Raw genomic sequence first — 26224 nt, forward strand, 5'->3', positions numbered from 1 at the left:
AGCCAGGCCGTGCTGGAGAACATCCTGTACCAGTGCAACCCACCCTCGCTCCCAGGGCGTCATAGCTTGGCAAAGTGGACCTTTGCGTCGTATACTGACGGCGAAGGCAGCCGCCTGCGTTGCATGCTGACGCAGAGATGTTTCCATGGACTTCTCATGTTGCATTGCAGGAAGCATGGCTGGGGTTGGGCCGAGGGACAGGGTCCTGTCGGGGGGTCCCTGCTCCTCCCTCCGTCTCCCTTGTGAACTACAGCATAGCAACAGAAAAAAAGCCCTGTAAAAAACACTGACTCTGAAGTGGCGCTCTACAGCTGATCAAAGCCTGACGGACAATATGGAAGGATAATGTGAGCACCTGCTCCTTGGAGAAATGGCCTCCAGCTCAACTAAAAGCAGCGACTGAAAGGTCGGTGCTGAGACACACGCAAACAAGGACCCGCCTGCCCAACTTAACCTGCCGCCCTTCCTCCCTCCGACTCATCTTCTCCTGGCCATAATACGTCCGGCGCTCGCCCTGTGCCTTCACCTTCCTTCCAGTTCTTCCCATGATGTTTTGAGTCTCTATGTCGCTTTACATGTCAAGCCTCAGCAGGGGGAGACAATTATCTCAATGTAGCAACAGCGTTTGATGGGTAGGGTCATGAAGAGGAGTGTCCAAATGTACTGTACTCCCCACGAGAGTTCTTCCCCCATGTGCCAACGTGCTTCAGCGTCATGTTGAGGCAGTGTCCTCACAGCAGCCAGCTTCAGGCTCTGGGGTGTGTTATGTGAAGATTGTTATTGTCTGGAAACGTGGTGGTCATGTTTTCATCGGGGCATCAGACCTCCTTGTCCTTGCCCTCCTCAGGCTGGAGTGGACAGGAACCTGGTTCCCCTTACGCTTTCAAACTCAATTGACTGGAACAGTTCTCAAGCCACACTCAGTTGGTATGTTCAGTATGGTCACGTCTAACGTACACTTCAGCGATCACCTGCTTCCATGCTTCTTCACGTTGGTATTGCTGTTCACCCATATATCCACCAGGGGGAGCAGCCCAGAGACAACATTTGAACATGAGAATAATATTTCAGTTTTGTTCTGAACTGAAACAGCGATCCCTGCTCTCAGGCTCAGGAACCTTTCAAAGCACATAGCTGTTGCCTCTGAGCACTGTTCGCCGACCTCTTCAGTTTCTCCCATAGTTTGTCGAATCACGTGTTCAGAGGGTTCTCGGCAACTCCACTGGTGTAAGGAGCTCTGGAGGAATCTCGAGGTAAAACACCGACTCCTGATTGGCTGGTGTACTCTGGCCAGACCACAGCTGCATTAGTGTCGTCGGAGGTGAGACGCTTATTGTTGACAATAGTTAACACCTAAATGCTGCTGCCGCTCCGAGGGCCTGCGGGGCTGTTGACATGAAAACACAGCTCTGCAGCTTCCCTCTGTGCGGAAGTGACGGCCCATGATGAGCCCATGATGATGCGGAGGAGGCCCCGCGAGCGTGAACAGGATCAAGTGGAGTCTTGTGAAGCGACAGGGAAGCCTTTGTGTCGGCGGCCAGGCGCTGGGATGGCGGCGGCAGAGGTCGTGTGAATTGTCAGTGCCGATCAGCGCTGCTGCCAACGCCTTTGTGCCGTTAAAACAACACGTCAACAACTAAGTTCAAGACTGGAGGCAGAGTTAGCGAGGCGCGCTGTGAGCTCTGCTCTCTAATTGGACTCATTATCCCAGAGTTTGAATCACCCTCACGCAGCAGTTTGAGGGGGCGAGCATGTGTTTGGGGGGGGGGGGTCACCTGCCTGGCCAGTGCCACTGAGACAGCTCAACGCTCCTGGTGTCCTTAAGACCCTCCCTTCACTGGAGTCGGGTCCTGATCAAGCCAGGCATGGTGACCTTTGACCCTGTGGCGAGCAGTTCATGAGAGCGATGTAGTCCAGTCATTAGATGCTCGTGAGGCCCCTGGAACGAGACGAGGGGGTCGATCCAGGCCTGATCACCTTGTAAGAGGCTGGACGGGACACAAAGGGAGCAGAATGAGCGAGTTAATTCCATTAGCTCCGGGTGACCATCACTCACCTCCCGGTCGCCTCATGTTAGCGTCAGCACGATGAGATGAGGGCACCTGGAGCCCTGATGTCACACGGCTGTCGCTGCACCTCCCCGAACATCAGGGGCGCATGCATCAAAAGAAAACAAAGTACTTTGGCTCCAGCCAGTAATGGTGTTTTTATTTCCAAGCTGAAGATTCTTTTTTTCATTCATGTTACACTTTCATCATTTCATGCTGCCATGTGAAAAAAATACATATGACTGAGTATGATGTGGTCGAAGCCAGAGGAACTTTCGCAACTAGGACGTGAGTAGTTAGTTTACACTGTACATGTTACTGGCTGAGAGAATACACACAGTCATGCTTGGTTTTACCTTAAAATGTACATCGTAATATCAAGTGGTTATTCAGATGTTATCTACAAAAACAGTTTGTGAAGACGAATGAAGGAACAAGTGGTGAGTTCACTGTGAACCAAGTGTCGGCACCGTGACGTGTTTTTAAATACAGGAAGTCAAATACCTGTTTGTTGCTTTCAACAACAATTCAGTTTCTTCCACTTGTGGCTTGGCTATTTACAAAGAAAAACCACCCAAAAGCAACATGTTCTGACCTGAATTGAAGACCTAATTGGTGGGGTGACTTAATATTGGGGTGCAGATTTAGTTGGACATTACAGACCCTGCAGTGAGGATGAACAAATGAGCGTCCAGGTGATGCAACTCAAACCCTATTGACCCCAAAATACACAAACCTCTGCCTGAAAGTCAAAGTGCTTTGTCAGAACTGGGGGCAGAAATGATCTGAATGGTCGAGTTAAAATGGCCAAATTTGTGTGTGAAGTTGTGAGAGTGAAGAGGAGAATTGCCGAGACAGAACATCAGATGGATCATAAATATGTTCCATAACCTCCCAAATGAGAAACAACTCTTCTCATGCATTTGTGTTCAACAGCTGCACATGGATTCATCCATTCAGACATCGCGCAGCTCCCTTGTGTATTGCTCACGAAACATGCCGGGGCAGGTTGAACCGAAGCCAAGACACGTGACGCTGCGATGTCGTCCAAACACAGACGACTCCCAGTGTTTAGTCGTGTTTTGTCAACGCATTTAAAGGTCGCCAATTGAGTTATATAGTGTTGATAGCCTTGTGTTCAGCTCACAAGCCACACAAACCTCCATTAAAAACCCTGGAGAGTCGATATGAGCCTCACTCTGAAGCCATCGTTGAAGCCTCACACACCATGAGGGCAGTTGATGCAAGGATCTGAGGTGAACTGAACTGAAGAGGTGGATGCTTCTTCACTAATATCAAACATGGGGCACAAAGCTACTCAGCACATCAGAGCGTCACACCAACACAAACACAGACGTAAGGCCTCCCTTCTGTCTCTTTGGTAAGTTGCACTAGTGTTTAACATGACTTAACATGGCACAGTGAATAAGTAATGTGTAAAAAAGTGATTATAAACGATGACACAATTGTGCCAGGTGTGTGATGGTGTCTCTGGAAACAACTTTGATGTATAGCAGTTGGAATGTAACAGTGCAGCTCGCTGTGTGGGGGCGTCCAAGTGTTGTATAAGGTCGCGCTCCCGTGAGTTAAAAATGACGGGGAGCCATGATCTGCTGGCCGTTCCTGTCATTATCCCTGTGGTGACGCGCCACAAGCAGATCTGCTGATGCTGGAACAGCCTCTCCAGGCTCCACAGACACTTGGCGTCCGAGATTTCAGCCCGTTCCAGGGCTGCAGCTGGTGGCAAAGGCAAAACAAATATGCTTTATAGTTCTGTCCTTGATCCCTGCCATGTGCTCCGTAGCCAGCCTGCTGACATTTCCTGAATAATTTATGATCATTGTACGTCCATAAAATAAACCATTGCCGTTTATGAAACCACCTTCATGAAGCCTGTGAGGTTTCGAAAGGCGACGCTTGGGTTGAGACAGAGGCGTGAGGTGTTCTGAGGTCAGACGTTTGAACAGACAAGAAGCTGGTGATGCTTTTCTCCTGAAGAGTCCACCGCAGCCGACTCGGAGCAGACGGATGCCGAGCGTCACACTGGCCGTGAGCTTGCACGGGCCCTGCTCATTGGTCCAAGAAGTTCACCCGGTACGTGACCTGGTGCCCATTGTCCCAGGCATACAAGACCTTCTCCTTTGGGTTGTAGTCAATCTGAGTGGTGAAGGAGAACTCGTTGGTGAAGGGCAGGCGTGGGACGCCCTCTGTGTCCGTGTGGGTGTCGTAGGCGTAGTGCACCTCGCCTTCCTTCTGGTTGTACACGTTCACAGCGTACAGGACGCCACAGATGATGAAGCAGTTCCCGTAGGAGTTCCTCTTCAGGCCCGTCCTCCAGGTTGTTTCCTTCTTCAGGGACAAGTCTCCAGGGTCCAGCCGGCTGATGACAATGAACTCCTGCTGGCTGTAGTCGTAGTCCACCGAGGGGTAGATGACCCACAGGCCGCTTTCGTCCACCGCAAAGTCGATGTCGGAGTGGCCCCTCCATTTCCAGGGGGTGGTGTCTTCGTACACCACGTCATGCAGCAGCGTCCACGCGGCCACATAGCGCATCTTCAAATCGTACTTGATGATGTTCTTGGTGAAGGCTCGGTTGTAGTAGAAGGCTCCGTTGTAGACCACGTGGCCCGTGCCAATCCAGTTGTAGGGAAGTTTGAAGAGATTGCTCCAACGACCTGAGGTGTGAGAACAATGACGTCTTAGTGCCAAAGAAATCCAACTGTTCCATGCACAGTCTCAGGACAACATTGAGAGCATCAAGTTGTTCAAGTCTGAAGCCGTGCCTCATCACCCTCCACACCCTTCATCTGGAACCATGCTTCAGCTACCCAGTGCATAATTCTCGCCCCTTTGTGTCTCTGAGCCTTCTGCAAAGACTCCTTCATTTGCTGCCGCCTCTGGAGGCGCGGGTTAAACAAAGTCTCCAGTTTGGTGGAGGAAGACACCATGATGGATTCAAGAAAGTCCGGCCGAGTCCTCGACCTGAGCGTTAGCATGCCGTCACCAAACAAGACTCGCATTGAAGTCACTTGTTGGTGTTGCTGGCCCTTGTTTCTGCACAGTCAACTGACTCACATAGTCTACAGCAGAATGCAGTGAAACAGTTAACAACCTGTGTGAAATGTGTCATTAACCAGTTGACCTCCCTGTCACTTTTACAGCTCCAGTGAAAGCGTTTGTTCAACCCCAGTCTAAGCAAACACCAGTTTCATGAGACAGAGTGGCCGTTTATGTAGCGGCTCACCGCTGAACAAACTCTTTGTGTACAATAAGTGTCATTTTCTAATCACATACCGTCGGTGATCCTAACCTTTTAACCCCAGGAAGTCCCATTTAGATAAGAATAACAGATGAAAAACCCAAGCAGAGGGCAGAAACCCAGTGCCCTGAAACATCCTGCTGCCACCCGCATCAAGCAAGCCCACCCCCTTCTGCTAATCCCTCTCTGCTGAATTCATTTCAAAGAAAAAGACTGAAGCACAGGTCAAAGAGCGGCAGGCATCAGCACCACTCGCTGCGATATCTAGTCATCCGCACACATCCTGGGCTCACCTCCCTGCTGGACACCTCACATGTAAGAGCAGTTTGAAAGTCCCGTGTCCAAACACATTTACTTCAGCCGGCCGAAAACAGGAATTCATCTTCGCAGTCTCAGCGATTCACTTGCAGTTTAATTTGATCGTTCTCGGTACCTCGTGGCCCTTAAAATAACCCGGACCAGCATGAAGGTCTGCGCGTCCCGTTGAGGTGAAATACATGAAATGGCAGCCAGTGAGCGCTGGGTTATTAATCACTAAATCCTCATCCAAATATGCTGGACTCCATAGAAATTGCCCTCGTAAAAGTGTGGCTTACCAAGACCATGGGCCACAAACTAATGTAGAGCAAACCAATGAAGATCTAATGCAGCAGGCCGTGAAACCAAGAAGATCTCAAGACTCTCTGACACCAGTCCAAGTGTAAATGGAAAATCCTGACCACCATGAACAGCAATACAGTGAAGGGACAAGACTCTTGAATAACGTCCTGAAGCCCTGTATTCCGCTCCAAAGCAGGTTCCAGTTCCCTCAGGTTGTTGGTCTGCGAGAGGCGGTCATTGAGGTAATCTATGGCCGACAAATCTGGTGACAATGGAAGTCAAGGGTTGTTGTTGGTGTAAACGTGTGCACTCTGATGCTGAAATGTGTGATCTGAAGAGTATATTCTCTGTAATAAAGGTTTCACTGTGCCATAATGATCAGAGTGGGTCTGTGAAACGTTACAGATCCGGATACGGACCAAACGGAGCAGTACCACCAGGAGCCGAGGGGGGCAGTGTTGCTGTTGCTACCTGATTTGTAGCTCTAATGAGACACGAAGAAGACAAAACAATGGGAGAAACACATGTCACTGCCCTATTTGCTTCTTCATCCCGTTTTGCTTCCAGGGCTCAGTTTTATGACGTCATTTCCTGTCCGCATGCGCACATTGGAATTTCAAGACATATTCCTGTCCGCATGCGCACATGGGTGTAGCTGCTTGACACATAAATTAGAATAAAATTAGCAACGTCATTGCGCCACGCCTCACTACACGCTGGTATTTCATCAAGAGAAGCAGACTTTGAATTGCTAAAGTACTACGCCGACGTATTAACTGTATTTTAACCTATTTTATATAAATATCACTACATTTGACTTGTATTCAACAATTCGGATATTTTAACAAGATTTCAGATAAAATAATTGGATCTTTCTGTGCAATTTGCACGCAGTTTTCTATCTTGCCTACGATGTTTTGTATATAGAATAAGTTTAGTCATTTATAAATAATGTTGGTGTGTTTTCATGTTTTGTTAATAAAATGTAATCCTCAGAAAAGTTGTGATTCAATGAAAAAGACGTTTGTCTTGTTGTTTATTTAGTTGCAATAAACCAAATTAACCACTGAGACCTCGTAGGCAAGATAGAAAACTGCATGCAAATTGCACAGAAAGATCCAATTATTTTATCTGAAATCTGTGACAATCAGTGATGTTTGTAAAATGACCACTAGGTGTCGATAGAGAAAAAGGACTAACAGGCTATAAGATGAACAAATAAACAAGGTGACCATCACAACAGTTTCCTTTGGACGATTCATCAAACAAAACAAAATCTTGTTAAAATATCCGAATTGTTGAATACAAGTCAAATGTAGTGATATATATATAAAATAGGTTAAAATACAGTTAATACGTCGGCGTAGTACTTTAGCAATTCAAAGTCTGCTTCTCTTGATGAAATACCAGCGTGTAGTGAGGCGTGGCACAATGACGTTGCTAATTTTATTCTAATTTATGTGTCAAGCAGCTACACCCATGTGCGCATGTGGACAGGAAAATACGTCTTGAAATTCCAATGTGCGCATGCGGACAGGAAATGACGTCATAAAACTGAGCCCTGGAAGCAAAACGGGATGAAGAAGCAAATAGGGCAGTGACAACACACCTTACATTCTTCATACTTCTGATTTGAAGGTGCCATGTTTGCATTGGAATTTGGTTGATCAAAATGGGTTTGGGCAGGACTTTCATTCGATCGCGTCACGTAAGGGTCGTACAGTATAGTGGGTAGAAGAGCAGCTCAACACTTCACGGAGTTTGGAATGTTTATGAAGTAGTAACTAGCTCACCTTGTTTGAAGTTGTCCAGGTTCCTGAACTCCACCAGATTGTTTCCGTAGTAGTAATTTGTCACATAGATCTTGGAGTCTTTGGCCAGGGGGTCCTTCATCCAGGCGCCTTCATTGCGGCCGTAACTGTGCTGCTTCTGTGGCTGATCGATAGAGGCCAGCGTCCCTGCACAGCTGAGAATCTTCCCTGGAACCGAGGCCACAGGACATGAGCCCATATGAAGAGCTGGAGAGAGAGAACCTCCTGTCTTACCTGCTTTGTGAAGATGAGGACGACTGTTGTTGTCAGAGTTGTCCAGCGTCAGCACGATGGTTGGAGCCGCTCCCTCCACGGCACCTGGGCTTTGAGGGCTGACCGTACTTTGAGCGGTGGTGGTGGTGGACGTGGTGGTGGTGGCAGCTTTCGTGGTGGTGGTGGTGGTGGTGGGAGCAGGTGTTGTTGCTGCTGGTTCAGCTGTGGTCGTCTCCACAAGCATCTCTCGTCCCTCGTCTTCCAGCTGGCTGTCAGAGATGTGATGGACGGTGTAGGTTTTCGCCGGTTCGTCTGAGACAGAACAGGTCAGACGGTCAGGGAATTGCATCTGCAAAATACACTCTCTGATTGTGGACTCTTTCAACTCTACTAGAGCGAAGCTGAAACTGGATTTGAAGTCAAAAGACCAAGGAAAAATGGAGACATGACGCTGTGATTCCTGCTGTGTTTTGATTGACCTGCACTCTATTCTCCACACGGCAAAAATAGCTCATGCTGCGGTGGCTTTGGGGTAACCCTACCCCAAAAACAGCAGTTTCACTGCCTCCTGTCCTGAATACAAATATTCTCCTTACACAGTTCTGCTACAAAAATAACAGCAATATTGAGACAGAACAACAAATCGGTGAGTTTAGAGTCTCGAAACCATGCAGATGAAAGTGGAAGCCCCCTCACCCCCACCTCCCAAAATGCGCCTTAACTCCTCACCCTGGGTGTCTGACTCGGTGCATGGAAGCAAGCAAGTGCTCCATTTAGAAAAGAGTTTGAGGGTCTGTAAGGCAGATATAAGGGCTCTCCAGGTTGAAAGACGACCAAGGAGGCGTGTGGACGACAGGCCTGGCTCAAGGTCATGCATGTGTCGGAGCCTGTGCGTGTGCCCTGTGCAAACGCAGCATACCTATTCACTCAACTAGACTTAAAGAGGATTGGAAGGAGTCAGGAAATGTTTGCTCTGCGACGGTGAGGGTCCCCTCTCCCTGTAGCGAGGAGTGAGGCGGGGGCATGTCACGGCCGTGACAGCGCTCCATTCACGCAGCATTCCACTCCAATTTGTCGATTGGAGGTTTGAATGTTGCCGAGCAACCAGAGCATGAGCACGTCCTGGCGCTCTTCTTCAGCGTGAAGTGACGCTGAGAGCCGGGCTGGCGTGTCATGTGAGGTCAGACCAGAGGACGTCTGGGTCCGTTTCATCACGTGATGGCAGGCAGATGGGGCGAGACGCTGCTGTGGTGCCAGCACAGAGCTGGGAACTCACCTCCGCGGTGCTCGTCCTCCTCCTTGGCAGCCTTGTAGTACGTGATGCCCCTCACCACGCCAGGCTGGTGGCCCGCCGCCTTGTCTTTGGGATCTGGCCTCAGCGGTTTGCCAGGCTTCACCGCATCCTTCTTGGGTTTGATGACCTTCTCCTTGGGCTTCGCCGGGGGCCTGGACGCAGCTCCCTTTTTGTTGCCTGCAGCTGACTTGCTTTTCTCTTCGTTGGTGTCCTGCTAGTGTTTGAGACACACGAGACAACACTTGTTTAAAAGCCCATCAGAGAAACAAGGAGACAGAGGGGGAGTTTTGACATCGACTGGTGACAATAAAGGTTAAATGTTTTTGAGTAAATCTCTCTCCTCTACCCAGCCTCTTCATATGTCCGTCAGGAATGAGCCACTTGAGTTCTGCGAGCAAGTTGGGTCTCATGATGGAGGATTTTTCCGTTGAAAACACCCCATGTTCATCATCCAGTTGTTTCCACTTTGTTTGAATCCGTTTGCTCATTTCTCTGATGGAGCGGCGGCTGTGGTTTGAGCCGTGGTGGTGCGTCACCATTTCCAAGTCACTTGTGACTGGGTCAACCAGCTGCAGAAGGAAGATGAAGAATCTCTGCTCCTGTCTCTGAGGGGCAGGTGCTCATCTCTGGACTGATCAACATCATGCTTGTCAGTTGGATCAATGTTTTTCAGTTGTTTTCGCTAAAATTTGTTGTTTCGTGAATATCTAACTCTATTTTGTCTTTCGTATCGTTTCGTGAGGTCACTATTTCATTACACCCCGAGGAATTACTGAGTGGTTAGTGATGAGGAACTGAGAACAAATCACATGAATACACACACACACACACACACACACACACACACACAGAATGACAAATATTGAATATTGAAACACAAAGAAATTCTTCTAGATTTTGAACACAAATAAGTGTTAAGTGCTAGTAACACTGTAACGTCCCCATCACACTAACGTAATTTACAGATTATAAGATGCTACTTTTTGCTCGCGGTCCGAACCCTGCAGCTTGTACAACAACAGTATATGGATGTTTACAGGCTAATGGGCCTCATGCTGTCAAAATACTGAGCCTGGTCACATCAAAGCCATGACATCACAGGCGTGTTATTGACCTTAAAGCACTGAGAATGCACTGTTTTCGTCCGCGTGTTCGCAGCTCCGCCCACAGAGCCAATCTCCTGGAGGAGTGGAGAGGAGAAGCTGCAGCTGAGAGCGGCTGTGGTGGCGGAGCTTGGGACACATTTGGAGCAGTTGAATGTCAATAACAGACGTGAGGAGTCGATGATTCCAGTGTGTTTCATGAGTCCGTCTCCATGCTGGAGCTAGTTAACAAGTCAGTTAACATTTTGAAGCCTTTCTACGGTGCAGACAGCACCACTGCACCCGCGGCTCAGAGACCTCTGTGGCTTATGGATGAACAAGATCTGTTTTCTTTCTTACATTTAGTGGATGGGGCGAATACTCTGGTGCACTCTATCGTCCAGAAATTACATCGTAATTGTTTTTATCACCATGAGCTAATAAGAAGAAGAGAGACTGGTGGAGAGGCTCGGCTAAGTGATCGACAGCCTCACACTCGAACCTCTGTCGGCAGTAACCGGAGGAAGGCCGGGTCACTGCGGTGAGACCTCACCAACTCCACACCGCAAAGCTCTCTGCAGGAGCTCCTGGAATTACAGTCGTGACCTCACCGTGAGGCAGCAGTGGCACCATAAAACCGTGAGAAGCTGTGAGCCAGAGTTAACAACCTCCAGGTGGAGCATGTGGAGCGCTCACCTGAACTTTGGTCTCTGCAGAGTCTTTCTGCAGCAGCTGCAGACTCAGCCCTGAGATCTCCTTCTTGATGCTCATCATGATGTTGGAGTAGTTGTCGTATCTCTTGAACTGGCTGGTGAGGCTGGCCATGCTGTCCCGCACAAACTCGTTCTCCCGGGTCAGGTTGGTCTTGATGGTCTACGCACACGGAAACGTTCATCAAACAAGAAACATTTTACTCATATAAAAGGATCTGTTGAAGAAGAACTATCAAATAATGAGCTCAGAAGATCACACTCAACTCCAGAACAAGCGATAAAACAGACTGTTTAGTGGTGCCGTCTGAAAACACCTTCCGCAGTGCAAAACAGAGGAGCATGAGGCGTGAGTGTGTGGCTTACTTCCTCCAGCGTGTTCATCTGAGACACCACTTGGTTGATGTAGGAGTGCACCTTCAACAGGTCCATGCTGAAGAGCGTCCCCTCCAGGAGGTCCACCATGGACTGGAGCTGCATCAGAGACACACTCATCACTCACTGACCTCCTGACCCGATCGACTCGTCGGGTCTGAGTCCACTCCCAAACGAACATCTGGTTGTACATGTGCTACATCGCGTGTCGTAAAGAATAGAAATGTGCTTCATGTGTAACACGTGCTGACAGGAGATAAGGCAGTTCAAAGAGAGTCGTCCCTGCAGACGTACAGGGCTCAGATCAATCATGGCTGCAGCCAGTTCTGTAGGTGCGACCATGTGGCCGACAGACGTCAGTGAACTCTCATGAACCTCCCTCCGCCATCACCTTCAGCAACTCGGGCGCTTGTTTCTTCAGCTTCTCCATCTTCCACTCGTTCTCACAGGGGTTGAGGGAGGAGGGCGGCGCCGTGCAGGAACACTTGCAGTCGGAGCCGGAGCTGACCGTCTCCACCGTGTAGAAGTCCTCCACCCGCACGCTGCCGCTGCGCAGCCTCAGGCACGCGTCGCGGCTCAGAGGCCGCATGATGCACTTGCAGCGGCAGTCCGAGCCCTCCGACACCATCCGGACCGGCTCGCTCTCGCCGAACACCTGGAAGACACCAGTGCATCACCTCTATCAGTGTTGAAGTCTTTATATAACAGTAGTAAAGAAGTTCCACTACAACTTCAGATAGACGCGGCAGCTTATTGTAGGATTCTTATAAGTCAACATTGTAATTTCAGACAAACCATGGTGAAGACAATAGGTCTTTGTAGCGATGCTGCGGTGAGGCTTCATGAATCACTGTGCTCATTTTCTGAGCGCACTAGGTGGCGCTCCTGGTATAAAAATGCCGTGAGGTTTCAATGAAATGGTTGCTTCAAACCAAAGATTTTGGAGCCGAGAGCGCCATCTAGTGAGCTCAGAAAACAGTGATGCATCATCACGACCAACAAAAGCAGAACTATTTGCTTGGAACACGTCACATGTCAAGTATTTATTTTGTCTGTTTTCGAGTCTTGTATGACTTTTCTAAAGACATTTGAAGTGAACTCCTGGACTGGCGCCCCAGACCGTAACAGACCTCCTGTCCCATCCTGTTATATCTCCAAACACGCTTGCATGTGTCTCTCCAGTCTCACTGAATCCTTCATCAGCCATGAGAGCAATTCCCTGGAAGGAAAGTGCTCCGGACGGGTAGCTCACTTCCTCTTGTTTGCAGGTTGAGAGAACAGTGTCAGAGGAACATCACCACTTGGCTGTTCGCCGGGCCGATGATGACAGAGCTTTGGCAGATGCTGCTCACCGCTCACTTACGTCAAGACAAAACACAGGAAATCAGACCCATGGCAGCTGGATCCAAGAAGCTGCCGTGCAGCTGTGGAGCTGGAGCTCAGGTGGTGAGTTGGCAGCTCAGGATTCTGTGTAACGTCCAGCGTCTTCTGGGGAAAACCTTTGCTGACGCCTGTATTTCAACAGCTACACGTCTGTTGCTTGTCAAAGAGGATTGGAAACCTTTTGAACATTTAGAGGGGTGAAGTCCAGTCTGGGCTGAGGTGAGCAGTTTGGGCCATCAGGGAAGGGTCTGCCACAGGAAGTGTCCATCTGATGGCAGATCCAACCACTGATGGTTGGCCCTGCCACTACGTCGCTCACAGTCTCCTCAGTTTCTTTGCCCACTAGATGTCACTGTCTCCTCTAAAATATTTCCATTTTAACAACCATTCCACTGAAACTTTACATCATTTTTCAACTGACAGCGCCACCTGCTGAGCTCCGAAAGTGAGTTTCATGAAGCCTCGTGAGCCTCATCCCACAGTATCCTGCAATCGATGTTTAGAGTCACTTAGTTCAAAGTGCTCCAACAAACATCACAGCCCACAAAGATTAGCATACAATATTCGAATAGAATAGAATCAATCTTTATTGGAGCGTTGTCTGTGGCTGACCATCATGTAAGAACAGACAGTTCTACAAGATACAAGCAACAGCGTGCAGGATTGCATAAGAAGCTCTAGGTGAGAAGACAGGTCGATCTTAAAATAGCAGGAATTCAAATGAAGACTGAAGTAAAGAAGATTTGCCCCACGACACCAAGCAATTGCAGATCATAATAGTCAAGAATTCATCTGGACTTTCCTAAATGTGTGTGGGAATTGATGGGAAAGTGGATTCTTTTTTTTTTTACTTCAAAAATATGAAGAAGAAAGCAACTTTTCTGAAGCTATCCACATGGAGGCGCTATGCTGAAGTTAGCTGATATCAGACTGTGTTGAAACTACTGTGGTCAGATCAAAGAAAGACACCCCAGCACGGAACTGTGCCCCGCGAGGGTGAGACTTATGAGACCACATTCCATGTCTCAACGGTGTATTGGCTGCTGGATTGGAAGCAAACATCATTCCTAACTGGAGAAGGCGACTGAGGCCGACACACCGAGTCCCGCTCTTAATCCCTTCCTCTGACACGAGCTTCACACAGACCCACAAGACTGTCAAGCTGGTCATTAGAGTCTAGGCTCGTCTGAGCGCCGGGTCAGGTGCAGAGTTGTTCCTTAAGCTGTACAAACCACCGACAAACGGTGGGCTGTCGCAACCTGACCTCTGAAAGATCCTCCACTTCCACAAAGTACAGCTCAAATGTCAACACTATGGAACACTCCAGAGGGCCAGGTGACAATGGAAAGAACATCGAGCTAGGAGAAGTTCCCCTCCGTGACAAGGGGTGGCGCCGTGAGCTCTCCGGTCCGTCCGCTTCCTCAGAGCGTAGAGCTGACAGGCAGCAAGGAGCTGCTTCAGACTCTTCTATTGAGCTGTGTGGACAGAGATGGTGCTGACTGATGCACTAGTTTCACTGCAGAGCTCCAGAATCAGCCAGCCATGGTTCAACGCCGTCACCGTCATGGAGCTGTCACCAGCCTCAACACGCTTCCTTTGCCAGGTTTTGGAATGAAACTCACAAATTTCTGAATAAAGTTGAATATTCAGGAGACTTTGTAGTCTATGTATCACAAGAGTGACAGATGTGGAGTATCTGAAGTACAGAGTCGCGCTTATGATCATCTTGACTCAACGGTTGCTAACATGGAGGTCAGGACGTCGCCTCAAACCAACAAGTCAGTTGCTCCACTACAAGCGTTAGCCACTCAGAAGCTAATCTGAGATGTAAAATAAAGTATTTTTGGACCGTACTACCTGATCGTTTCAAGCTTTTATCGTGTACTTCTAACACTTTTCACTGAGAAAGTCTTCTGTCGGCACACGCCAAGCACTTCCTTCTTCTGCAACCCAAAGACACGGCCAGACTGACGGTGGTGGGGGACGTGCTCAAGTGGAGGCAGGCTCCCACAGGGCAGCGCCGCGGTGAGCAACCCTGACCCATGAGCAACGCAGGTGACGAGTGCTACAGCTGAGTGACTCAGCAGATCAGGCCCAAGTCAGGCTCCGACTACTCCATGAGCTTTTGTTGGTGAAATTCCTGATTTTCTTCAGGCGCTTGCTCGGTAGACTGAAGGTGTCTGAGTCCGGGAAGATCCCGCTGAAGCTTGAATGTGCTTCCTGGTCCTGCAGGGTTGTTGGTGCCTGGCGGAGCATTCAAGCGCGCTGACCCAGCAGCAGGAGACCGGCCAGCGCAATTAAGAGCAACAATAATGAAGAGCCGCTGTTGAGCGGACGGCTTCAGCTCGGAGCTGTTGACCTCTCAAGTGCAGTCAAGTTTCTGAACTCTGGAGGAAAGGCCTCCACACAGCGCTATCAGCTCCAGAACGGAGGCCTTGTCCACACGTCTCTGTGGAATAACGAGTCATTCAACGCCACTTCCCAGGAGGGGGCTCGAGTCAGACTCAACTAATGCGGTTTGTTTTCTTTGTTTTGTGCTGACATTTCTCATGAACAACACAGCATGGACCGCTGCTTCTCCACTGAGATGCATTCAGGGCCTCATGTTTTTAACAAGCAGAAGAGAATATCAGACCTTCTAACCCGAACACAAGACTCTCAGGGGGCAAAAAGATGAATGGATATTCTCATGCTCTCAGGAATGTGAATAATAATAATAATAATGTTGGCTTGTTGTTGGGCTGGCTGAGTGTAGCTTGGATCTTCATGGACTTCTATCAAAGGTCTTCCCCTTCTTCCTGTGCAGTCACTTCTTGCCCCAGCAAGTGGGCCTCCTGCACCTTCGCTTATCTTCCTTCATCATCCTCACATGGTGTTCATGTCCTCCTTAATCACATCCATGTGCCTCAATGGTCGTCTTCCTCTCCACCTCTCCTGTCTCCAGTCGTCTCCACCTGTCCCTCGGATGGACTTGTTCCTTCCACCTTGTCCTTGCAAGTCACTGCCAATGGGCATCTTGAACTCTGACTTTTCTTACTCTGACTCTTGTCTTTGTGTCAGAGCTCCTGTCTCTCATCCCAGCATCATAGCAGGCCTCACTACTGTCCCGCTGAGCTTCTCTTTCACTCCAGCTGCCACTCCTCAGTTGATCACAGAGTCATGACTGATGATGATGGTGGCAGCACTACAGTGACTTCAGACGTCACTAGTGATGGGGAGGTGAGGTGCCGTGAAACAGTACTGCAGGGTTGATGAAACAGTGTCCTCATTTCCAGAGGTCACTAGATGGCGCTCTTGGTTTAGAAATGATGTGAGGTTCTATTGAAAGAGTTGTTCAAGTCCAAACATTTTACAGCAGACAGCGCCATCTGGTGGCCTCTGAACATCAGGACACTGTGTCATGAAGCCTCATCGACCCTTCACTACTGCGTCATGAAACTTGCCTGGCCTCACTGGATGTCATCATGTCCACGTCATAATTCAAGATGTTTCATTGCTGATCCCCACAGTTGTATAACTAGGTCACCCAGGTCATGAGCTGTGGAGCCGACAAGGTTGGCGCACACACTGCAAGTGTGTGTGGAGCAGCTGCATGTTCTTCATATTCTCAAACTCAGCCAAGCCAAAGCCAGTTTTCCTTTTCCCACAGACAGCAGACTCTAATCGCTTAAGCTTGAAAGAAGGACTCCTTCAGAACTCTCTGCATCATCAAATGTCAGGGCCACTGAGGGCCACAGACTCCAGACCAAAGCGGCCGCCGGATTCCTCATCTCATTAGCCGCGCTTGTGATAAACAGGCTTACGGTGCCACGGTGAAGATTACTCCATTCAAAGCTGGATTGGGCAGGAGCCTTAGGTCTGGACAGGGGAGGGGACCCGGGTGGTTGTCTCGCACTCGGCATTAGCACTAAGATGTTAATTAAGTGAGCACAGAGTATCAAGCTCTCGCTGCTTTTAGGGGTACACATCGACATTCCTGCTGCGCTGTTTGTGTCTGGACACACTCCTGAACTTTTTACCCGTGACCCTTCTGGAGGTCTCCAACTGGGTGGTCCAAATTATGGATGGAAGATGGAGTTATCCGAGGAAAGAGAATCATGAGGCGCAGCACCTCCTGAAGGTGTGAGCAGGAAGACAGCGCCCCACAACACAAGAGCAGTGGATGAGACACACGGAGATGGGAGAAAATAAACACCTTCAAGATCATGACTTGATGGCTTCAGTTTGTAAAATCCAGTCCCAAATCCAGGGAAAAATGTTGACCCGGCGTCTGGAAAATCTCAAATTTCTTTGCGCTAAAGGGAAGTTCATAAAGCCCCCAAGAAAATCTACAGGATTCCAAGAGATAGCATATCAAAAGACATCATGTTAAAGATCATTTCAGGCCCATCTGTTACAAATAGAGAATGGACCTGTCATCCATGACATGAAAGGACGGCGCCACGACTCAATACAGGCGTTTGTAGTTTGCAGAATTGGACAGCAGGTAAGAGGGCAAGGCAGGCGAACTGAGGCAGGCCTAGTGGTGGGCTACCGAGGTGAGACAGTGCTCCTCTAAGATCTTTGGATTTCAATGAAACCACAGATCATTTCTCCCTGAAAAAGAAGACACTGTTTCATGAAGCCTCACCAGCCCATCACTAGACAAAGAGTCATTCCAAGCCATGAGTTGCCTCTAGCTGGTGTTGAACCTACGACTATTGAGGGTCTGGTGAGGCTTCATTTTCAGAGCTCAGTAGGTAGCGCTGGTGATGATGTTTGGCTTCATCCATAAGGTTGTTCAAATGAGGACACTGTTTCATGAAGCCTCACCAGCCCATCACTAGCCGACAGCCTCAAAGGTGAAGGTGATGGGGAACAGTGCAGGGCAGGCCAGATACGGGTGAAGGTTCAAGGATCAGGAAGAGGTCTGGAAGACGGGTCCAAAACAGCAGGTTTTTCCCGGGACAGAGGAATGATCCAGGACAAGGGTCACCGTGAGATTGACGCTAACAGGCAGGGGATTGGGATTCTGTGCGCAGAGGAAAGATCTCGGTTGAACACCATGCAGGGATCAGGAGACAGTGGAAAGTGAAAAGGCAATGAAGAGAGTGACAGAGCGTTCAATGGACCAGGAGTAGCCTGGTGAAGGTGGGAATAATGGAGCAGAACGCAGGGGGTCAGGAGGGTGGAAATCCTGGAGTGGATTCCACACTACAACGAGATCTTGTCTCGTCTATAGCCAACCACCGAACGAATGGATACGGCTCCTGTGATCGAGCAGGAAAAGGAACCCCATCCCCACCATGAGCCCTGAACTAAACATATGGTCTCCATATTTTCATTCCAACCACTTACCTCTGGACACAGACTTCTTTTTCTCTGGAGCCCTTCTTTGTTTCTGAGCTCCCACAATAGAGGTGCACACAAAAGCTATTGGGGAACACGTGTACACACTTAGACACAGTCAATCATTACCCCGCACCAGGCCTCACCCCCAAACTCCAGAGTGCAACATCTCTGGTAAAAGGAAAAATCACTATCATGAGTGATGACCGCCCAAAACCGGGGTGGGGCTGACTCAGCAGAGAGTCTAATGACTGCACTCCATTAACTAAGTGCTCTGGGACTCACTGCCAGCAGGAAGCATATAAACACCTAAAATCCATTCTGGTCATGAGAGTAATGACCTGAGGCTCGGTCCTCAGCAGGCCAGCTCTCTCCTCCAGTCGTAATACATACCTGACACCTGAAAGAGGGTCAGAAATATGCATATGTTTATCATATATGTCGGGCCTGGTCAACCCACGGCTCCCTCCCCAGTTTCATGCGGCTCTTCACCAAATGAGCCGCCGAACTGGCTGCGATTTTGCTCAAGTTCCTGTTGAGATGATGGTTTATACAGCCTCCAAGTCGTGGTCCTCAGACTTGGAGTGTCATCAGATCCACCATCAACACCACTGACATGACTCAGTTCCACGCCTGACTCTGTCCTTCCCTCAACTAAAGCTCTGGCATGTGTTTCACCTGTGACTCACTGTTGATGGTGGTGAAGTCCGTGAAGATGAGAGGCTCCAGTCTGCAGCGTGGCTCACACACACACAGACCGGGGCCACGTTATTGGTGGCAGGAGCCACGTCCAAACATAGAGGAGTCAAGTCAATGGCGCCCACATTTCTATCTACGCTGCATGATATTTCCAGGAGGATCAGGGTCAAATGGAGGGATTTGAAAAAGACATGCACAAGAGACACGAACCTAGTGACACACAGGGATGAGCTTTAACCGCTCTACTGAGTCAGGTGAGCAGCTGCTCAGGTGAAGCCTCCCAGCCTGACATGTTTGGAGCATGTGGCTCTGTTCAGCAACACAGTCAAACAGTGGGGCTCTCAGCCTCAGACTGGTTGACCACCGCTGCTATACATGATGGTACTGCAGATATCTTTTTGCATCAGAATGCATACGGTCAAAAGAAAAACTATGCTTTATTTCTATTTATTTATTTGCATTTATGTTCCGACAACCATTCAAAGCTGAAATTGACATCAAGAAGGAACATTTGCAGGGCATTTCTCAACACAGACCACTGGACTTCAGGTTTGACTGTTATCATGTAACGCCGGGGGGCAGCCTATAGGATCTGGCAGCAGATCCAGATCTCTATAGAGGCCCGGTCACATGCCGGGTCATGAACCAGGGTTGAAAGCTAAACGTTGACCCGCTCACTGTGAAAACCAAAAGCAGGATTTTCTTGGATCATTGCCTCAGTGTGAACGAGGTATTAGTCTTTGTCATGTCCAGCCGCCGGCAGCTTTGTTTGGACCCCAAACACAGGATAGACTCTCTGCACACTGATGATGTTGACACTCCATCATGTGACGTCGCCAATTAAACCAAGTCTTGTTGTCACAACACACTGTGATCAAACACACTGGGGTTCGAAATCTGGGTCAAGCTTTCAAGTGATTATAAAGTGGAGTTAAGTTTGGCACCCCAGCAGGCTCAGCAGCCGCTGTAGAGGGCGCTGCAACACCACACCGTCTGAAACCAATATTTGCACAGCTTTAAGCGCTGGATGTTGCTGGATGTCAGCAGAGTTTGGAAACATCACATTGTGCTCTGGCTGGAAGGCCGACACCACTTCCTCAAGGTTGGTGGTAATCGGAGAGGTAATCCCACTGAGTGGCTCTGTGACGGGGACTGCACGCCTCCACCCCGCCATCTGTGAGCACAAGGCAGTTCCCATGATGATGTTCGCCCCACTGACACCAACCATAAACGCCCACTTATGCTCAACTGTCCATATGGGTCTGGATACGGGCGGTGCCTCCTGCGTTCAGTTCCTCTTTATTTCTGCACGTTTCTACAAAGCTCATGTACACGGACCAAACAGAGCGGTGCCAGTGGAAACCATGGGGGGCAGTGTTGCGATACGTAGCTCTAGTGAGACAGGAAGAAGACAGAACAATGGTGGCCATATATTTCACGTCCTCATCGACTACCACCTCCTAAAACTCTACCTCCGTTTCCTCATTTGTGCCAGAGCTACATGATCAACACTGACTCCACAGTCGCCATGTTGGTTTGGATTTTTTTGTTGTCATGGGCTTTTAACGCTAGGCTGCTCCCCTTGGTGGGTATATTGGTGAACAGCAATACTGATGTAAACAACACATGGAAACATGTGATCACTGGCTGTAACATGGTTTGAAATGGACGGGTAGATTTCCGTATGTAAAGGGAGCATGAATGGGCCTTTAGATACCAATCTGGTCATCGTAAGTGAAAACTGGACATTAACCATCACAATCACGCTCAACGCTGTTCAGCCCACCACTGTCGTCATGGCGATATCGATCAGCCAGGATGAGCCCAATGTAAAGGCATCAAACCACGATGTTCTTGAACAGCTCTGGCTGTTCCAACCATCCTGAATGTTGTGCCGAGCAATGACTTGATGTTGTCAAGGGGTGGTCACACGTTCGGTGGCTCCAGGACGGGGGAATGATAGCACCCTAATGGCAATAACCCAGATGTGAGGACCTGAAGCACGCCCATCTTGGCGTAGCTACACACCACTGCTTACAAAAGTATTGCGAAAATGAGCACTACATTCTCACTGCAGTTCACAGTGTTTGGAAAGTGCAATTTGCGTTTCATTAATCTGTTCTTTCCTGAACAAGTACACGATTTTGAATGGATTAGCCTACTGATGAGTTTCATTCATGTTCGAGAAGTCTTCAATCCCTGGCAAGTGCCCGACGAGCGGCAAGAGTCAGAAGTTCCCGCTGTGAGAAGCATAAAGAAGGACACCAAGAAAGAAGGAGCCATGCTGGTACAAGGAAGGAGGGTTGTGTGGAGCGGAGCAGCACTGGCAGGAGGTGACCAGAGCTTTGAGTCTCCACAACAAAAGAGGCTTCAGGGGGTCGTGTTGGACGGCAGTGACATCCGGATGGTCCTCGCAGGTTGCCAGGTTCTCTTGAGGACCCCTCCTTTGACTGTCCTCGCACTGGTTCAAGACACTAAGCTGGTGCCCGCTCTGGTTCCCACGCCAGCATGTGACGCCCTCCGGGCCCCTGTCTGACACAGCTTTGTGTGGGAGCCACAGGACCGGCTCCTGAATGTTGGTGGAGTGGTTACGAGCGCGGTGGAGAATGCACCCATCAGACACGGAAGGTAAATCAGTCACATCAGGGCTGTGTTGGAAACCCGCCGTGAAACTGCTGCCATTATTTTGGAACCATTTTACACTTTCTCATCATCTCTTGTGGTTGTTTCAAACTTGGTCAGACCAAACCTCCCATGAACGCATGGCTGGACGGTACCTGAAGTCATTTCACTCTTGCTAGGCTACGGTCAATTATTAACGCTGTGAGCACATTCCTCGTGAAATAACTGAGTGGGAATATGGCTTATCTTCACATGACATAGTGCAGTGATTCCCACCCGCTGGGTCGGCTCCCAAAAGTGGTTCCTTCTATTTTACTTAACTGGCATTTGAACTGTTGCATTGTGACATATACAAGCACTAAACGGCATCGATTTTCCTTTCATACATATCATTTTTATTCACCTATTTTTTGGGTGAATGTGGGTCCATCAGCCAGTGACTCAGCATCAGTTTCTCAGGGTCTGTGTGGTGAATTATTGACATGTATAATCCCCACTAGCAACCCTTGTGGAGGGCAAACCTGACATGTGCAGGGTTCAGACAGCAACATTGTTGCTGAGCTAGTTTTGGCTGCACTGTGAAATTCACTTCAACGTTGTCTGTCTCGTTTGGGCCACACTTTGGCCGTGCCGAACTAGGTTCGATTAGATTACATCAGATTAGATTAGACATCCTTTATTGTCCCACAGTGGAAAGAATCCTGATAATATTAACGAAAAAAACCCAACCCAAATATGCCTTTCAGTTGCGACTCTTGTGCAAGTCCAAATACTCACTTTACATCACGAATGGAAGCTTTGGGGTTTTCAGATGCTAACGCTAACACTTGCTAAAGCTCACAAATAGACGTGGCTCTCGTTTACTCCTGAATCATCAACATTCCTCGCTCCCTCCGGTCCGGACTGCTGCTGACACTCTTACCATACATGGCTGGAACCACCTCATGTATAGAACGTGTACCATTGTGTTTATGTGTGTGTAAAGCCTGCTTCTCAGGGCATTATGGAAACACATTCAAAGTGAGGAAACTCCTGTGGTCCAGTGAGCCGAGGTCCAAATGCATCCGCCTCATCCCACCTTCCTTGCATCGTACATCGTATTAGGCGGCAATTTTGGAGGAAACTGGTCATAATGTTACAGCTGATCTGCCTAATGGGACGCTGACACGGTGCTGACCTGGGGTCACAAAGAGGTCTGCATCATCTAAATCATGTTATTTTGGGGCAAAGACTGGGTTTAGTGTCGGTTTGGATTATGGTTGCAAGCTATAGTTGACCCAAGCACATATGTGTGTGTGTGTGAGTGTGTGTGAGACAGTGTGGGGTTAGTGGAGTCCAGCAGCTGTACAAACAAGTCCCGTCTGTGATTACTGTCACCACACTGAGTACCATCTCTCTCCCACATTCGGCTGCTGGCGCCGCAGCTGTATGATTAAACCGAGCTGCCGTTGGTCATGTGACCCCGTAAGCCCTCATCGCGCGGATTAGCCTGCGTCTTCGGATAGCGCACGCCACTTTGAAGCACCTTCTGATTGAGAGGTGTGAAGCGGCGGCTCAGAACCCGCTGGTGCTGCCGGCACATCACGAGACTGAGATCAGACTAATGGGAAACCATGGTCGCGCCAAATCTGGACCGGCTGGCGAGCAACTTTACTAAATCTCTGACTACGAGCAACTTCGGTAACCACTGACTGGCTCATTAATATGTGTGTTAGCAACACGCTGGCTGCTTATTAGCCATTTGTGAGGCAAAGCCCTTTCAACATGTCAAGCTCCAGCACATCTTCTGCAGCAGCATCCTGGAGTTTGAGTCGTACCAACTGAGTCATCCAAGGACTAAATACTGCACCGTCTATCACCTGCAGATTTGACAGGTGTCTGACTCCAGAACACACATTTGAAGGTGAACTTTGCACAAACTACATATTACATATGACATCGGATCACGGCACCAGGATTCGTCCTCGTGGCTGCAGACACCAAGCCTCAAACATCACATTATGGATTAAAAAAGTGATGTCTGAGACTTTAAGAACAGAGGGTTCTGGAGCGCACCAGCTAAACCTTATAGGCACCAATCTCACGAGCCAAGCTGCAAATATGGAGCTGATGTAGTTGCTGCTTCGCACTCGCAGACGGCCGACGCCTGTAGCTTCAAGCTGAGCAATGTTTGACGGCGTGTTTCTGTGAATGTTTGGCCGTGAGGAAACGATAGAAAAACAATGATGTTGAGGCCCAGCCCACATCATCATCATCCGTTTATCTTGTACCTTTTTCAAGACATTACCTCTTCAAACTTGAATATTTCATTCAAAAACCTCTATAACCCAAAGGGCAAACAGTCTGTAATGCCTTGGTCTTCTTCTGTGAGACGAGACAGACAGCTACAGCACCGCTAGGAACGCCTGAGTACAACCACCAGAAATAGAGTTCGTTTTTCTCTGAACCCAATTTAATACTAAGAAATTCCTTTGTTTTACCACTTACAGTTGTTTATTTTCATACAGCTATTGTTGTGTTTATTTACAGACAGTTGCCGATGCCTCTTTTTACTGATTTAACGAATGAAAAACACCAACCACAGCAATGATGAGGTCATATTAAGCTCCCTCAGTCAAACAGCATCAACAGAGAGCTGAACACGGAGCTGAGTTGAGAAGGCTCTCTTCAGTTTCTCTCACGGTTCCACCGAGCATTTTACACTCATTTCGAGGGGTCGTCTCTTCGCCTTCTGTCCATAGACTCATCATGTCATTTCCGCCTCTGTTTCCTCCTCACACAGGACCGGGCTACACCTTCCCTGTTTGTCTGATGAATTATATAGAGACTGTGTCGAATCAATGTTCTTAGCCTAATGCAGTGTCCTGTTAAGGTCAAAAGACATTTTAGATGATCGATTTTTTATGGAATAAAAAACCTTGCAGGAGAAGAATCTGCGGCTAGTTGAACCAACTGAGAGAAACTGTCTGTAAATCTCCAGTCAGTGAGTGAGGAAGTGGCAACATGCATTCATTCCACTGGTCTGACTTTAATGAAAAAATATCAATTAATACAGACTTTTGCAAACGTGGTTATACTTGTGACTGTGGCAGATGGATGCGTTTTTATTTTAATCATGATTTTAAGTTACATATTTTCTCTCTCCTTCCGTTTTTTAAGTTGTGTCATTCAGTCATGGGGGTCACGTTGTGAGTCATGGAGTCAACTTCAAGACTATAGCGGGAACCAGAGGATCCACGGACGCGCAGGTTCGAAAGTCCTTGTGGAAACATTTTTGAAGTGTAGCTCGCCTACCTTGCTCTGTGCGGCCGCATCTCTGCACAAGAGCCACAGCAGCAGCAGCAGCAGCAGAAAGGAATCGGTGGCCCCCCGCATTCTTCTGCAGGTGGATCCCAAATGTAAGACCAGGAAAATCCGCCGTTAAATCCCGAATGTGGACTCAGGTGCCGCGACTAGTCCCGTCCCATGTTCTGTTCTGTTCGCGAGGATCGAAGCGAGTGAGCGCGTCAGTGGAGATGGACGCGGACAGAGCTAAGCGCAGGCGGGGTGTGTGTGCGCGCGGGCGCTCGCGGACGCGCGTGCGCCTGTGCCAAAGGCGAGCCGCACCACGCAACTGCTAAGGTTTGGGTTAAAACACGCAGAGCGAGGCAGGTCACTCCGGCTGGCGGGAAATCGGGGGAGAATTACCAGCCAAACAACCCGACCCACAGCCGGACATCTCACCAGGTGGACTAAGTAAGAACGGCCTCCGACAACTTCATCAACAAACATGCGGTTCAGATGAGGTCACAAATACAGAGTGGACTCAGGAAGTCAAATCCTGGTTCATTTTGTTTTGATATCGCTGTGAATTATTGGATGAAAGCGCTGCGTTTGAAACAACCAGAGAATATTCTTGTTCTCGTTGTTTCACATGCTCACGCTTTTGTTCACGTGCACGTGTTACCTGTGATATCAGTTCAGAACTATACGCCTGTTTGTCCCTCCAGAGTTGGAGGTCGTTCATGTTGCAGCCATGAAACATTTCATAATCCACGCACAGAACACGAGGACGGGCTTCATGTGGAACGATAATAGAAGTGGTTGAAACGAGCCAGAGAGCAGAGGGCGCCATCTACTGGGCTCTGGAAACAAGCGCAGCGTTGTTAGAGCTTTAGGATTCAGTCACAGTGAAATACAGCGAGCAGGCGTGGAGTGAAACCACAGGAACTAGTCAGCAGATAAGTCTTTCACATGGATGAAAGAAATGGAATGTGCTACCAAACAAAACGCGTTCCCTATGTTTATATGATATAGCACTATACCGACCGCTGTGTACTGTCGGTTTCCGTAGTGTAGTGGTTATCACGTTCGCCTCACACGCGAAAGGTCCCCGGTTCGAAACCGGGCGGAAACACTTTATTATTCTTTTTTTAAACCGCTCCTTACCTGTTCTCAACACTGCGAAAGGCTTCATTCGGCATGTCCACAAAATAAGCGTTTCTCCCCGTGCAAGCCCTCAAATAGCGGTCACAAACATGAGGTGGCGCGTACACTCATTACAGTGTAATTACACTCACCAAGCAGATGCTTTGGCGCCACCTGTTGGCGCTACATGGTACAGACGCTAATCGTCCTCATTTTCCAAATTGGTTCTGTTTTTTTTTATATTACATTTGGTCCAACTTCTACGTCTTCATTCGTGTTACGTCTAATGAAAACGGCAGTGGCGAATCCCCCACAGTTGACTGTTTTAGTGAGGAAATGGCGCCCTCTGTTGGTCACATGACTGAAGGCCTTGAACGCTCACATCAAATACGT

At 48.8% G+C, this 26224-nt stretch overlaps 1 protein-coding gene and 1 non-coding gene across 3 annotated transcripts; one reads left to right on the plus strand and one right to left on the minus strand.

Annotated features, from left to right (window-relative positions):
• Positions 1-1927: 1927 nt before the first annotated feature.
• Positions 1928-24902, minus strand: olfml2a (olfactomedin-like 2A). Of its 2 annotated transcripts, none has more exons than XM_053871584.1 (8): positions 24719-24902; positions 11784-12047; positions 11384-11491; positions 11004-11180; positions 9208-9436; positions 7953-8243; positions 7701-7886; positions 1928-4723 (listed from the first exon to the last, which is right to left on the minus strand). In XM_053871584.1, exons 1-8 carry the CDS (start codon positions 24797-24799, stop codon positions 4119-4121), a joined length of 1941 nt encoding a protein of 646 aa, XP_053727559.1. In that variant the 5' UTR covers positions 24800-24902; the 3' UTR covers positions 1928-4118. The 2 variants fall into 2 exon arrangements, with proteins under 2 accessions (XP_053727559.1, XP_053727558.1); XM_053871583.1 differs by having other exon boundaries at positions 9208-9439.
• Positions 24903-25747: 845 nt separating this feature from the next.
• On the plus strand, positions 25748-25820 carry trnav-cac (transfer RNA valine (anticodon CAC)). The gene has a single exon. It is a non-coding gene; the product is annotated as a tRNA-Val (tRNA).
• The last annotated feature ends 404 nt before the right edge of the window (positions 25821-26224 follow it).

This window comes from Synchiropus splendidus, chromosome 7 (assembly GCF_027744825.2).
Source record: "Synchiropus splendidus isolate RoL2022-P1 chromosome 7, RoL_Sspl_1.0, whole genome shotgun sequence".
In the NCBI taxonomy this organism is placed as follows: domain Eukaryota; kingdom Metazoa; phylum Chordata; class Actinopteri; order Syngnathiformes; family Callionymidae; genus Synchiropus; species Synchiropus splendidus.

What these genes read in the sequence shown, in the direction of transcription:
- olfml2a (XM_053871583.1), bottom strand. Translation starts at nt 24,799, where the DNA reads ATGCGGGGGGCCACCGATTCCTTTCTGCTGCTGCTGCTGCTGCTGTGG. An exon ending in AGATGAACACGCTGGAGGAA is followed by an intron (nt 11,181 to 11,383) that starts GTAAGCCACACA and finishes CCGTGTGCGTAG; the next exon opens with ACCATCAAGACCAACCTGAC. An exon ending in CCTGGACAACTTCAAACAAG is followed by an intron (nt 4,724 to 7,700) that starts GTGAGCTAGTTA and finishes CTCACACCTCAG; the next exon opens with GTCGTTGGAGCAATCTCTTC.